This window comes from Sinocyclocheilus rhinocerous, unplaced genomic scaffold (assembly GCF_001515625.1).
Source record: "Sinocyclocheilus rhinocerous isolate Xijiao unplaced genomic scaffold, SAMN03320098_v1.1 scaffold460, whole genome shotgun sequence".
NCBI lineage: Eukaryota > Metazoa > Chordata > Actinopteri > Cypriniformes > Cyprinidae > Sinocyclocheilus > Sinocyclocheilus rhinocerous.
This window is the reverse complement of record NW_015667268.1, coordinates 386,747-399,459: the sequence shown is the minus strand read 5'-3', so window position 1 is coordinate 399,459 and position 12,713 is coordinate 386,747. Positions and strand designations below refer to the sequence as shown.

At 40.0% G+C, this 12,713-nt stretch overlaps 1 protein-coding gene across 5 annotated transcripts in view; it reads right to left on the bottom strand.

The window, feature by feature from the left end:
- The window catches only part of LOC107733421 (UDP-N-acetylglucosamine--peptide N-acetylglucosaminyltransferase 110 kDa subunit), a 19,913-nt gene extending 15,356 nt beyond the window's left edge, over window positions 1–4,557 (bottom strand). For 2 of the 5 annotated variants that reach the window (XM_016545022.1, XM_016545025.1), the window contains exons 1-4: window positions 4,132–4,557; window positions 2,687–2,867; window positions 1,682–1,925; window positions 632–700 (exon numbers count right to left, since the gene is read on the bottom strand). In XM_016545022.1, coding sequence (XP_016400508.1) covers window positions 632–700; window positions 1,682–1,925; window positions 2,687–2,867; window positions 4,132–4,168 — 531 coding nt within the window. In that variant the 5' untranslated portion in view covers window positions 4,169–4,557. Of the gene's footprint in view, window positions 1–631; window positions 701–1,681; window positions 1,926–2,686; window positions 2,868–3,004; window positions 3,066–4,131 lie in introns of those variants that run through there. The other 3 variants (XM_016545024.1, XM_016545026.1, XM_016545023.1) reach the window with 2 other exon arrangements.
- Between the last annotated feature and the right edge of the window lie 8,156 nt (window positions 4,558–12,713).

Genomic DNA, 12,713 nt, shown 5'->3' with positions numbered 1-12,713 from the left:
TACTAACTTTGGGCCCAAGAAATATTTCCTGCGGGAGTGTATCAGTGAAGTGGAGGGTCAAGTTCCTCATCCTGGTTTTGTCCCGCTTCCCAAAGAGATGACTGGCAAATACAGGGCCAAACTGGCTGCAGCCTCTGATGAGTAGATACTGTTTGAGACTAATGTGAAAACGCATTGGACACTTAAAAATAAAATCTTAAAGGTCCTTAAACTTTTTTTTTGGTGGGTGGGATGAACATGATTTGATGTTTGTGACTTTCACTTAGACTGACTATGGAAAGCGGACTTGTTTTATAAACCTGTAAAGGGGTCTTAACCTTGTTGAATTAAAAAAAAAAAAAAAGAATTTGCTTTTGACTAGGTATGTGGGATGCAGGTGACCTGGTGGCTCTAGGTACACTCTGCTCTAGTTGAGGCTAGACCCGTAGGATGGTAAAGAGTGCTGATGTGGGGAAATAAAATGAGCAGCACTCTTGAGTGCACTTACTAAATAAAAACAAGTCTAACACTCACTCCCAAAGTACAAGAATGGCTAGGTGTCTGACGGGGATTATGGTCTACAGCTATGATTTTTAAATTAAAAACAAAAATCATTACATAAACGTGCAAGGGCCGACATGTTTAAACATACCTTTGCCTCTTCAAGGCGCCCAAGCGCCTTAAGCAGGTTACCCAAGTCACTGCGTACACAATACAGATCCTGTAATTAAAAGCCAGAAAAAAATAATCAATTACCAACTAGTACATACAAAATACAATAGGGCTGGTTGACATATAGAATATTTACAATACATTTAATATTTTGTTATAAATACTAAACTTAAGTTGTGAAGCCTGTGATGATTTTAGTGCTCCCTTTATCCAGCCACTTCAAAGGTTCAAACTATTTAAAAGAATTTATTCAAAACCCTGCAAAGATCCTGAATGTCATTTTAATTGTTAAAAGATGTTTTATTAGTACACTACAATAATACATAAGTGATACTGAAATTATTCAATATCATTTTTCCATTATCTAATATATTCAAGATTACTTAAATTTTTAGGGGTCAAAGTCACTGTTTAGGTTTCTTCCAAGAATTTGAAATAATGATTAAAATTATGGCTACAATGATTGGTTATGCTATAAAATACTGAGATATTGCATAGTAGTGTTGTCAAAAGTACCGATGTCGGTACTGAAATTTTGAAAATGTGATGATGCCAGCATTTCCCACTAGCATTTAGAGCGCTGTTGAGCGGATTCTTACAGCTCTGATTGGCCATTGTGTCCACGCGCTCAACGGATATGTCTGTGATTGGCTACAATGATCCATCTATGAGCAGATATATTAGGGATTCGCTGATAAGACGTGGCTTTCAAACACTCCCGTGTGTATCTGTGTAAGCGCTCTGTGAAGAGATTGAAGCGATGATCATTGTAGCCAATCACAGACATATCTGTTGATCACGAGAACACAATGGTCAATCAGAGGTGTTTGAGAATCCACACAACAGCGCTCAAAATGCTAGCAGGAAATGCTGGTATCATCACATTTTTTAAATTTCAGTGCCGACATCGATACTTTTGACAACACGATTGCATATCGTCAAAAGGCTGAAAATAGAGAGATAATTTCTAGCTATATGACACAGCATGAAACCACTGTGATTCTCTGAAACGTTTTGAGGCTTAACTCACAGGATTGTACTGGAGGGCGGACACATAAGCTTGAACTGCTCCCTCCATGTCCCCTGCTGCCACCAACGCTGCTGCCAGGTTGATGTATCCATCGATGAAGTCCGGTTTGAGACGGAGCGCGTGGCGGTAGTGCTCGATGGCCTCCTGAAGTTGACCCCGTTCCTTGTAAACGTTGCCCAGGTTTGAGTAGGCCTCAGCCAGCATGGGGTTCTGCTTGATGGCCAGAGTGCTAAAGTGGGCAGACCTGCAGAATTAAGAGAATGAAAATTAGGAAAATTAATAGAATGAGACATGTGACATATTCCCACCATGTGCAACAAACACACTCCCTATACTGTTCCCTTAAAGAACTGTTCCAGGTTATTTGCAATTCAAGTTTGTATAGTGGATATGGACAAGCTGTCAATTAAAATGATTGTTTATTAGTGTAATAGTTATTCTTGTCATGTTTACAGAATGCCATGTTCTCACCGTTTCTGAATTTTCATAATGAGATTTTACTTCTAGATTTTGAGCTTTCATAAAATTTGTTAAATTAAAGATTTTAATTTGTAACATCAAAGATTACCAAAACGCGTTCTTTGCAGTGTTAATTTAGTGTTAACATTTTTTTCACATCCTGTCAAAATTAACACTGATGTGCACAGTAACCCCAAGAACATGGATTATCAAAAGGTCACCACCTTCATTATCAACAAAAAAGAATAATTACTGCCTCTTAAGGCAAAAACCCCAACTAATAGACCTTTAACACCAGTGTTGGTTTTTTATTTTAAAAACAAACAAGCAAGCCCTGTCCAGATTTAAAAAGTAACGCCAAAGTAACGTAACGCATTACGTTCCATAAAAAGTAACGAAGTAACGTAATTAGTTACTTTTTTATGGAGTAACGCAATATTGTAATGCATTACTTTTAAAAGTAACTTTCCCCAACACTGTTTAACACCACTCCTTCTTCCTAAAGAGAAGCAGTGAAGCAGACCCACAGAGCGTGCTCCATCTCACCTGTCAAGCCTGCGGCACTGGAAGTGGATAGAGGAGAGCAGCAGCAGTACGCCAGTATTATCCGGCTCCTGCCTCCACAGCTGCATACAGTGGCGTTCAGCCGCCTCAAAATCTCCTGACTGATATTCACGGTGTGCCAGCTCTGCCAACCCTTGGAAGGAAAGCATACGTTTGGTTGGTTCTGGAGCACCAACGCAACCCAAAGGAGGGGGGAAAACAACATGTTAGAAGAAATGGAAATGAGGTCAAATAAAAAATTTAAAAAAAAGACAAGAACAATGGTGCCGTTTTAGAAAAATTAAAAAACTATAACGTTACCTATTTTTTGAAAAACAAACTTCATGTATTTTGGTCCATCTGGAAAGTGTTCTATGACTTTTTGGAGAGTCTAGATGGTGACTCTTTTGTTGAATTGATGGACATTGAAAGTATATAGACAAGCATGTTATCGCTGTTTTTTTTAAATGTTATTATAATTTTTTTTAAGGTTATTGAGTTATTGTTGAGTTTATTTATGTATTATTATTATTATTATTATTATATATATATATTTTTTTTTTTATTCAGTTATAATGAAAAATTTAACTGTTGTCTTAACCTGTATGACAATCTTTGAAAATAAAATTGTTCAAAAAAAAACAACAACAAAAAAGAAACTCGGCATCTAATGATCTAAAATGACTGAAATCAATAAATTTGAGGTTTTAAAATCATTAATGAATTGACAATAATTGAGATTAAATTCAGATGTAAAAGAATGAATCGGGATGAAAATGAAAAACAGATGAGGTTTGATATGAATCGAGTATAATGTGATATGAAGGTGCTAAGGACAGATTAACATAATATGGGTGTGTTCCAGAGTTAGACAAAATCCAGAATTTAAGAACGGGCTCCCTTTCAATTCACAAAAATGAATTTAAATTAGGTAACCGTAAGAAGAATTTGTTTGAAATTCAAATAAATTCAACACTGTCACAAAACTGAGTAATTGCATTAGTCTAAGCTACAAAACAATATGTGCACATTTATCAACCGATCAGACATATTAGCTCCACTTTAAACTACAAAAAGGCCGCACGAGACAGAAGAGGCAGGACATTCTCTGCGCCTTTTACACAAACACCTCACTCACCATCCTAATAACGTCAGTTGGCTGCTATACCCACCTAGGCTTGTTAAAATGAGGGAAGAAAATACTACTTTAATTTCACTAGTGTAGCTGAAATAGTTTATTAGCTAACGTACATGTTTAATAAACAAATGTCTAGAAATACATTAACAAACTACTTGACAGTTTACTCACGACACGCATGCAAAGAGGTCAGTATTACAAAACTATTAAACCTGTCACAAAGAAACTAAACATTAAATCAATAAAAGAAGGAGATCATCGTCGCAAGCTTGTTTATGTGGAGCCAAACGGCCGTTAACGTCATGGTTACCTGTGCTGTCAGCCACGTTCCCCACCGAGCTCGCCATCTCTCCTCCACTCTTCACTGAATCCTGCGCAACGGCGGACAGTGTGGCGATTTAAGAGAAGACGTAAAATATACAGGTCCCAAACTTACTTAATAAACTTTAAAATTAGGATCCGATATTATCCGATATAACAGTCTGCGGTCTAACGTTACCCGCTGCTAGGCTAACACGCTACAGGACAAATTCACGAAATCAGACGAGCAAAGAAAACGCCTTGAATTAAGTTTTTCCTCGGCGTTACTTGCTCAAAGAATATATACCTTAAAGTATTTAACCTTAAATCGAGATGGGTAGTACAATAAGCGAATTTACATTCGATACTTCGACCATTGCAGTCTTTTTAGCCAACAATAGCTTTCCAGTCTCCACCGAAATGGCGGATGTGACCGGAACTTCTTTTTTTAGAAGAGGAGGGGCAGGAATATTAAAAAAAAAAAAAAAAGTAGACCCATAGAAAAAAATGCGTACGATTCTTAAATAATTATTGTGAAAGCAAATTTGGACAAGTGTGCGTTAGTGTATATATCAGAAACATATACGAAAAGTTTAATAGTCTTTATCCGGTTTTGTGTACTCTGAGAAGTCTTTGGCTCTATGTGCTGTATCATTACGCGAGCGCCACTACAGAGCTCAAATAGCGATAGATTTAAATGGCAGCGATCGGAAGGATATATAGAGCTCGGATGGGGTGTGGGAGCGTACAGCACGCGGTTTAGGCGGGAACTGTCGCACAATCTACTAAACACAACATACTTTAAACAGCTGATTCATCACAGTACATAAAGACAATTGTTTTGTATTACAAGTCTTATGAAATGTTCTGTTTAATTACTCCATAAATCAGAAAATACTGTCAACAGCCAGAAAATAATAATACAATTCTAAAATCATAAAAAATATTTTTAGGAATAACATGTTATATAAATCAGTTGAATGATATGAACCACTCTGTTAAAACCTTCAGAATATAGAAATACAACTAGAAAGTTTGGTCTATGTCAGTGCTGTGTATGCAAATAGACGAGAGTAATTAAAATAATAATAATTGTGACAGTACTTTATGAGGGCGCGCGCACGGCATCCGGTGCGTGAGGTGTGTACGCGCTCTGGCGTAGTCAGATATGGAAGAAAGGAAAGAGAGAACAAAAAGGAAGGTGAGGCATGAAGTTGGATCTGGAGTGAGAAAAGGATCAGAGGAGCAAAATGTAGATGCTTCAATATGATGTAGAGTTCATTATAATCAATATTCTGTTAGATTTCATCAAATTTAATGTCAACACAACATGTTCTATCAGCTGTTTAGAATTTTATGCAAAAACATATAGCCTCAAAAACTAGGCTATATGTTTTGTGGTTTGTTTAAAAGTGTGTTAAATATGTTTGTTTAATAATGTCTTTAATATCCATACAAAATAAAATGTGAAAGATTATGTGTATCTTTATTCAGATACATTTACACTGACTGTGCCTCAGATGCAGTCAACAGGAGCTGTCTGTAAAGGTGTGAACCAAATGGTCCATGCAGTTATTTAACAAAGGAACAGCATTCCTCAGGCACTTCTTGTAGATTGCAGGATCTCCAGCGGGAGGTCCTAACAGTATCTATCGTTTCTGTCTGCAAGTATAAAGTTCTCACAGACAGAACTTTGGGAGAAGCTCAGATTCTTATAAGGGTTAAGATTCTTGAAGGCCGACACGCTAACATCGCTGCTGAAGAATCGTGCTATACTACCTTCAATAAATTCTTCTCCCCACAAGAGCTCTGGTCAAGCTTACTTATTTTATGTATGTATTATGTTTTTAATGCTAAAATGGTCATTTCCCTGCATAATTCGGTGTATTACGTTTCATATCTTTTTTATATTTGCTATAAAATGGGTAGGTTTAGGTTTGGGGTAGGTTAAGGGGTCTAAAAATCAAAATCGTTTATCGATCAAATGCTTTAAAATGCATTGATACAAATATCTTAATGATATTAAAGATTCTTAAATATTTTGAGTTTTTTAGCTGTAAATATGTAGTAATTTTACATTTCAAATGTAAAATTTCAAATGTAAGCTTTCTTCATTTTAAGCGGCTCATGTTGTTATGAAAATATTCTCATATTGGAATGCTCGGGTAAGATCACGTAACATTAGAACAGGCTTCTGTCTGTGCCGCCTTCATTTACTTGCTCGTTTTCATCACTTTTGCTTTAATTCTCGGGCACTGACTCTTTCACTAAACTGAGCCTCCTCTCACTCTCGCCAATGGCCCCGACGCCGATACTACCACAGCGGTCCAACAGTGCTCATCAATGTCAAAGTGACTGAGATGGCCAATCAAATCTCACGTTCTCCAGTCCGAAGTACAAACACTGATTGCAAAGGGAGCCGTAGAAATGATTCCTCTAGCGAACAGTGAGTCAGTCTTTTACAGCCGCTACTTCCTCGTCCCCAAAAAAGATGGCGGGCTCAGGCCCATTCTCAATCTCAGCCATCTCAGACTTTGAAACAGATCCTTGCGCAAGTATGCCTCGGGGACTGGTTTATATCGGTGGATCTGAAAGACGTTTACTTTCACATCTATGTAGCCCCCCCATCACAGACCGTTCTTGAGATTTGTGTTCAAGGGAGTGGCCTATCAATATACAGTTCTGCCATTCGGACTGTCCCCACACACTTTTACGAAGTGCGTAGACTCTCTCCCCTCTGAGACAGATGGGAATCCACATCTTGAATTACCTCGACGATTGGTTGGTTTTAGCCAGATCAGAACTGGAACTCATCGCTCACAGCAGGTCACTGCTCAGCCACCTGGAGCGGCTTGGGTTGAAAATCAATTTAGCCAAGAGCTCTTTGTCTCCTATGCAACGAGTAGTCTTTCTGGGGACAGTTATCGATTCTGCCCAGATGCGGGCATGGATTCTCCTCTGGGCCTGCTTCACATGCGGCTCCTCCAGTATTGGCTCAAAGCCCATTTTTTAATCTCAGTGTAACCCACCGCTGCATCAGAACTGTGGCCCCTTGGAAAACTTCCCGCCTGTTTCAATCAGCCGTCCTGTTGGGACTGACCTCCAGAAGGAAGGTGGTCATGACAGATGCCTCTAACTCAGGTTGGGGAGCTCTGCACGAGGGCAGACCAACTTTAGGCTCCTGGTCAAACCTGGAGCAATGCTAACACATTAACTGCCTCGAGATGATGTCAATTTTTCTAGCCCTAAAAACCTTCCTGCCGGCCTTAAAGGGGCACCACATCCTGGTCCGTACGGACTAGGGGTGTGCGATATGATGATTTTTGATTGTGGGCAATTAAAATGTCTCTACGATCTGCTTTTGAATAAATATCGTAGTATCGTGCTACAGCGCACATTCTATCAGTTGCAGTTCTGGCGCCTCGGTCTTAATATACTGTACAATGCACTATACATTCACATCAAATGTTAACGCCTGTCAAACAGCACCTGATTACTGGACAAGTTATCTTTCGCGTCTGATTGCACTAATATTGTCAAAATACACAAGGTTTACATATAAACACAGTTGGTTATGTTATGTCTAAAGTGAAAGTAAACAGTTGAGAAAAAAAACAGATGTGTTCCTGTATATTAGGTGTGTGTAGCTTTAAAGCGACAGCAGACTAATTGTACTAAACATGCTGCTGCTTGTCATTAAAGGGATAGTTCACCCAAAAATTACAATTTTGTCATTATTTACTCACTCTCATGTTGACCTGGTCGTTAAGTTTCTGAGGGGAGCTCAGAGACTGAATCTGCCTCACCCTCATCCTGTGCCAACTTGGGACTTATCTTATCTTATCTACAACTTTAGTCCTCCTTTTGAGCTGCTCCAGTTGGCCAACTTACGGCCCCTGTTGTTTCAGACCGCCCTCCTTTTGGCTTTAGCATCGGTCAAGTGAGAGGGTGACCTGCAAGCACTGTCAGTCAGTGCTTCATGTCTTGAGTTTGGGCCTAACGACTGTAGAGTTGTCCTCAAGCCAAAACACGGCTACATGCCAAAAGTGCTCTCCACTCCGTTTAGAGCACAAGTCATCACCCTTCTAGTGCTCCCCAATCCAGATGGTGAGCAGGGTCCAAATGCACTCAGCCCAGTTCGGGCTCTTAGAGTGTATGTTGAGCGCTCTGGCCCATTTCGGCACTCATAGCAGCTCTTTGTATGCTTCGGAGGCCGCTCTAAAGGGCTGCTGGTAATGAAGCAGAAACTCGCTGGATAGTGGATACTATAGCCCTGTCTTACACCTCAGCATGCTTGCAGTGCCCTATAGGTGTGACAGCCCACTTCACCAGAGGAATGGCCTCCTCCTGGGTTTGGTCCAGCGGAATTTCTATTGGTGATATTTGTGCAGCCGCCGGCTGGTCGTCGCCGTCTGCCTTCACCAGATTTTATAACTTGGATGTCCCTGCCCTGCAGGCACGGATTTTGTCAGCTTAATCTACCCAACCCCTTTTTGTAAGTGGGAAAGGTCATGTTATGTAGTCCTCAGCGTAGTGGCTCATTTTTAGCTCATGCTTACAGAAGCCCTCAGTATGGGCACTCCAGGGCTGGGCTCGCAGAGCAGCCTCGTTCTGCACTTGCTTAAAGCATTATTGGATGCGTGATTGGATGCGTTGCGTGATTTACGCAATGGTTACTTATGTAACCTCGGTTCCCTGAGATAAGGGAACGAGTGTTGCATAGGCTGTCATGCTATAAGGCTGTAGATGAGTCGACGACTGTCACTTCAGCCGAAGGATTCTGACAAAATGGCACTCAGAGCCGACTTATATAGCAGTCGGCTCCACGTCTTTTGGCGGGTTGAAGCGCTATTGGTTTCTGCAGCTACACGAACGTGATCAAATCAGGCTTCAGTAAACAGCTGTTTCCCCATAGTGTGATTAACACAACACTCGCTCCCTTACATAAGTGACACAACAATGGAAAAGTCATGAGAAAATGGCATTTCACCAATCCAAACGTGTTTGAATTTTGCCTGCCATGTCTCAAAAGTAAAATGTGAGGCCCAGTAATACTGCCAACAGTCAGTAGAGGGCAATGTACTCCTGAGAAAACTTTGTGCAGACAGTGTGAATTTGATCAAAGCTAGTGTTTGTGCTTATTTCTAATGCTTTTCAGTCAATCTGCGATGTTGCTTTGCCCCTATAAATCTTTGGTGGGTTTGTATGGGTAAATGGCTTAAGATGACCTGGTGCTCAAGTCCTCTGTTGCCGTTCACAAGGCTTCATGCTTTCCAAAAGCGAGGGAAGTAAACATAGCCGAATTTATTCAGCCTTACATACTGCCCCAGCCTCTCTGACTGACTGACATGTCTAAAGGGCTGAGCCTGTGATGTGAGGCTCATTAACTTTTTTTTCTCAAGGGTCTGGGCCGATCTGTATGGGAAAGGGTTGACATCATTGCTAGAAAGGCTGCTTAGAGTGTGTTGATTCAGTGTGCAAGTTTGCCCCACTTTGCCATAGCGCTTGGCTGTTGCCTTGGGAAAAGTTGTTGTGCACAAATGATGTCATGGCCATGTTTTCGGCGATTGTATCTGACATCTTTTATCTTTGTGCATGCCCAGCTCTGGCCGAGCCAGGTTAGAGCTCCTGTTAAAGGGTCCGATGTCATTTGTCCACAGGCTTTCACACAGCCTCTTGCTATTTTAGGCAACATGTGAATGGAAAGAAGGTCACTCGGAAGCAGTCTATCGAACAAGCACCCTAAAAGTGATGTTTTGGGAAAGCATTATTTAATCCAGCAAAGTGTGAAGCCACGTCACAGCATTTGTTTCGCTTTGTCTGATCTCAGATCTGACGACCCACATATTTCAGGTTGTATCAGCTCAATGTGCCCGTAATACAATGACCGTGTTTATTTTAATTCTGGAGTTTTTAACCAGCCCACACGTTTTATTGTGCTAGCTTGGTGAGGTAAACTGTTGGTTTAGAGTTTGATATTTGCATTGTCATGGTTACTACTGTGTGAGCAGAGCAAATGTGTGCTACCAAAACAGAACGTTTCTCACCATTGCTATGCACCAGACCTCTGCTTAAACTACTGTGTGCTTTAGCTCTACTTCAGCATATTCTCACTGGTGTACATGTTTGAGTTGCCTACGTGTGGTCTCTCAGAATGAGACCTGAAGGCTGTAATTTATACTGTTGTACAGGTTATGAAGGACACAATCCAGTTTTGTTGTTGTAATAGCTGATGTTTGCAAGCATGACTATTACTATTGCTCATACTAAGGGATAGTGATTGGAACAAAGAAGGCCACAATATACTTTTAGTCAAATCTGAGACCTAACGTGTGTGACAAAATATGGCCAAAACAAAGTTTGTTTGGGGGTTGTTTTGGTGGTTCAAAAAAGCTTCCAGAAAACGTCATGGCAGAAATTTAGTCAGGATCATTACGTTAGTCAGTCCGTCAAAATCAAACACAGGTGAAAACGTGAATACAGTGCAGCCAAATAGCAGAGCTGGTAAAAACAATCCCACATCCCTATAATCTCATACTTTCTTAACTGCTCTGTTCTCATTGCTCTCATTTTTGTTGTGTTGGTTGTGTTATTGAGAGGTAAGTGTGCAGCATCTATTTGCATATTCATCTAAGGCAGTGACGTAATGTTCACAAACAGTATACTGTTGCTCAGCCATTTCAAACTTGTGAAGAACAAAGATTGACTGTGCCAAGAGTATATTGGGGCTTTTAAAATCGGCATGAAATCAAAATTCACCCAATCAGTTTTCTAAATGCATATTGTAGACCTCATTGTGAATAATGTTTATGCTTCATTTTTTTTTTACTTATAATGTCTAACCTAAATGTCATAACTAGATCATTTGGTAAAAACAACAGACTTCTCTCTGGTGACGTATGCCGTTCTTGTCCAATCATTTAGTCCCCAGCCCTGTAGGCTCACATTCATCTGCCTCCACTTTTGAGTGCAACCCCCACATCTCAACATCCAATCAACAATCGATGCACAGAATCAAGTCCCACCCTAAATTTTTTTCTTTTTCAATAATCTACTACATTCAGATGTACATCACAGTACGGAAGAAATGTTTCGCTACTTCGGGTTTATCATGATTTCAGCCTAACAATTCAAATTTGTCATGTAACTTCTCACACTGTTTGTGCTACAGACCTGAATGATACTTCAAATCATATGGTTTGTTTAGTTGAGGGGTGTTATTTTTAAGTGACTGAATGATTTTCACCAGCCATGCAATAAAAAGGGTCTCATAAAAAATCTCACAGACATTGCTAAGGGTTAGAGAAATTTGTAAAAATGTAGTATTACCCATGTGGTTAGGTGTTCTCTGTAATCTAATGTTCTCTGCTGCTTTTTCCTGCAGGGGTTATTCTGTAGATCCTCTGATTCAGCTGTTTGCAATGGTGTCTCCTGCACGAGACCTGTTATTAAAGAGCACTCAGTTCCTTCCATGCATTTTTGGTTTTGGCAGCAACTGGACTATTGAGCATGCCCATAATAATCCCTTGTTCCCAAACCGAATCGACAGCATCAATGAAATCTAGAAATGGACTGTACCACAAGAATTCTACCGTGGGAACAAGTGGTACAGAGTTTAATACTTGGGCTTTTTGGGGTCTTTCCTAATGACTTCATGCTGAACTGATGTTACTCTCAGGGTCTTGGGAATGTGTCCTCCTCCCAATTTTTGTTTTACCAGCCTTCATACTGTCCTTATAATGGATAACCCTGAAATATAGATTACTAGAAATATAGATGCCTCATTACAAGCATTTCATTGTTGGGTACAAATCTCAGCTTCAACATCATTTGCAAAGCACAGTGGCCTGTTCTCTTCTTATTATGGTATTGTTTACACCACAGATAACTTGAACTTGTTCATTAGCGCGACTCACAGTCAGCTAAAGGTCATAGCTCTAATTCAGCTGTCATGCTTTGACTTGACAAATCACATTATATGAGCGCTCATTGTGCCAAACAGTGGAAGAAAAAGTAAGCAAAACCACAGCAGCTGCCAGCTGCAAGTTTTTAAATATCAGGTGCTCTGTGTTTGATTCATGCCTGTAACCTCTAGTTAATGTACATGTCAGGCGGTCTACTCATTTTATAGCCTCATACTTTGCGGTCAGATTTTGTTTACCTGAACAACACAGGTATGTGGAAAAAGGCAGCCTTCTAAATTCACGCTTTTCTGAAGCCCATATACATTTTATGGCTTTAGTTTTTTTTTTTAGATTCACATGTTGTAATGTACATTTGCCTCAGGCAGTTTTTCAAGCAGCTAACTGTGTGTGGACTCCAGACGTCTTAATCTGAACATCTTTGATTGATGCCTGTAAAGCATGTGCTTTCTCATGATTCACAATATATACTGTAGAACATATGGCATTCTCCACACTTGGGGTACAAATAGACATCCCATTACTTTTTTAAAGTAATTGAGGCACAAGTCTCAAGTTTCTCTGAGTAAGACCGATCAAATGTCTGTCACCCAACATTATTTGGACCCTACAGCATTGCAGGCAGATGATAATCTCTATTCATTTTCTTTATTTTCACTCAACTTGTAGT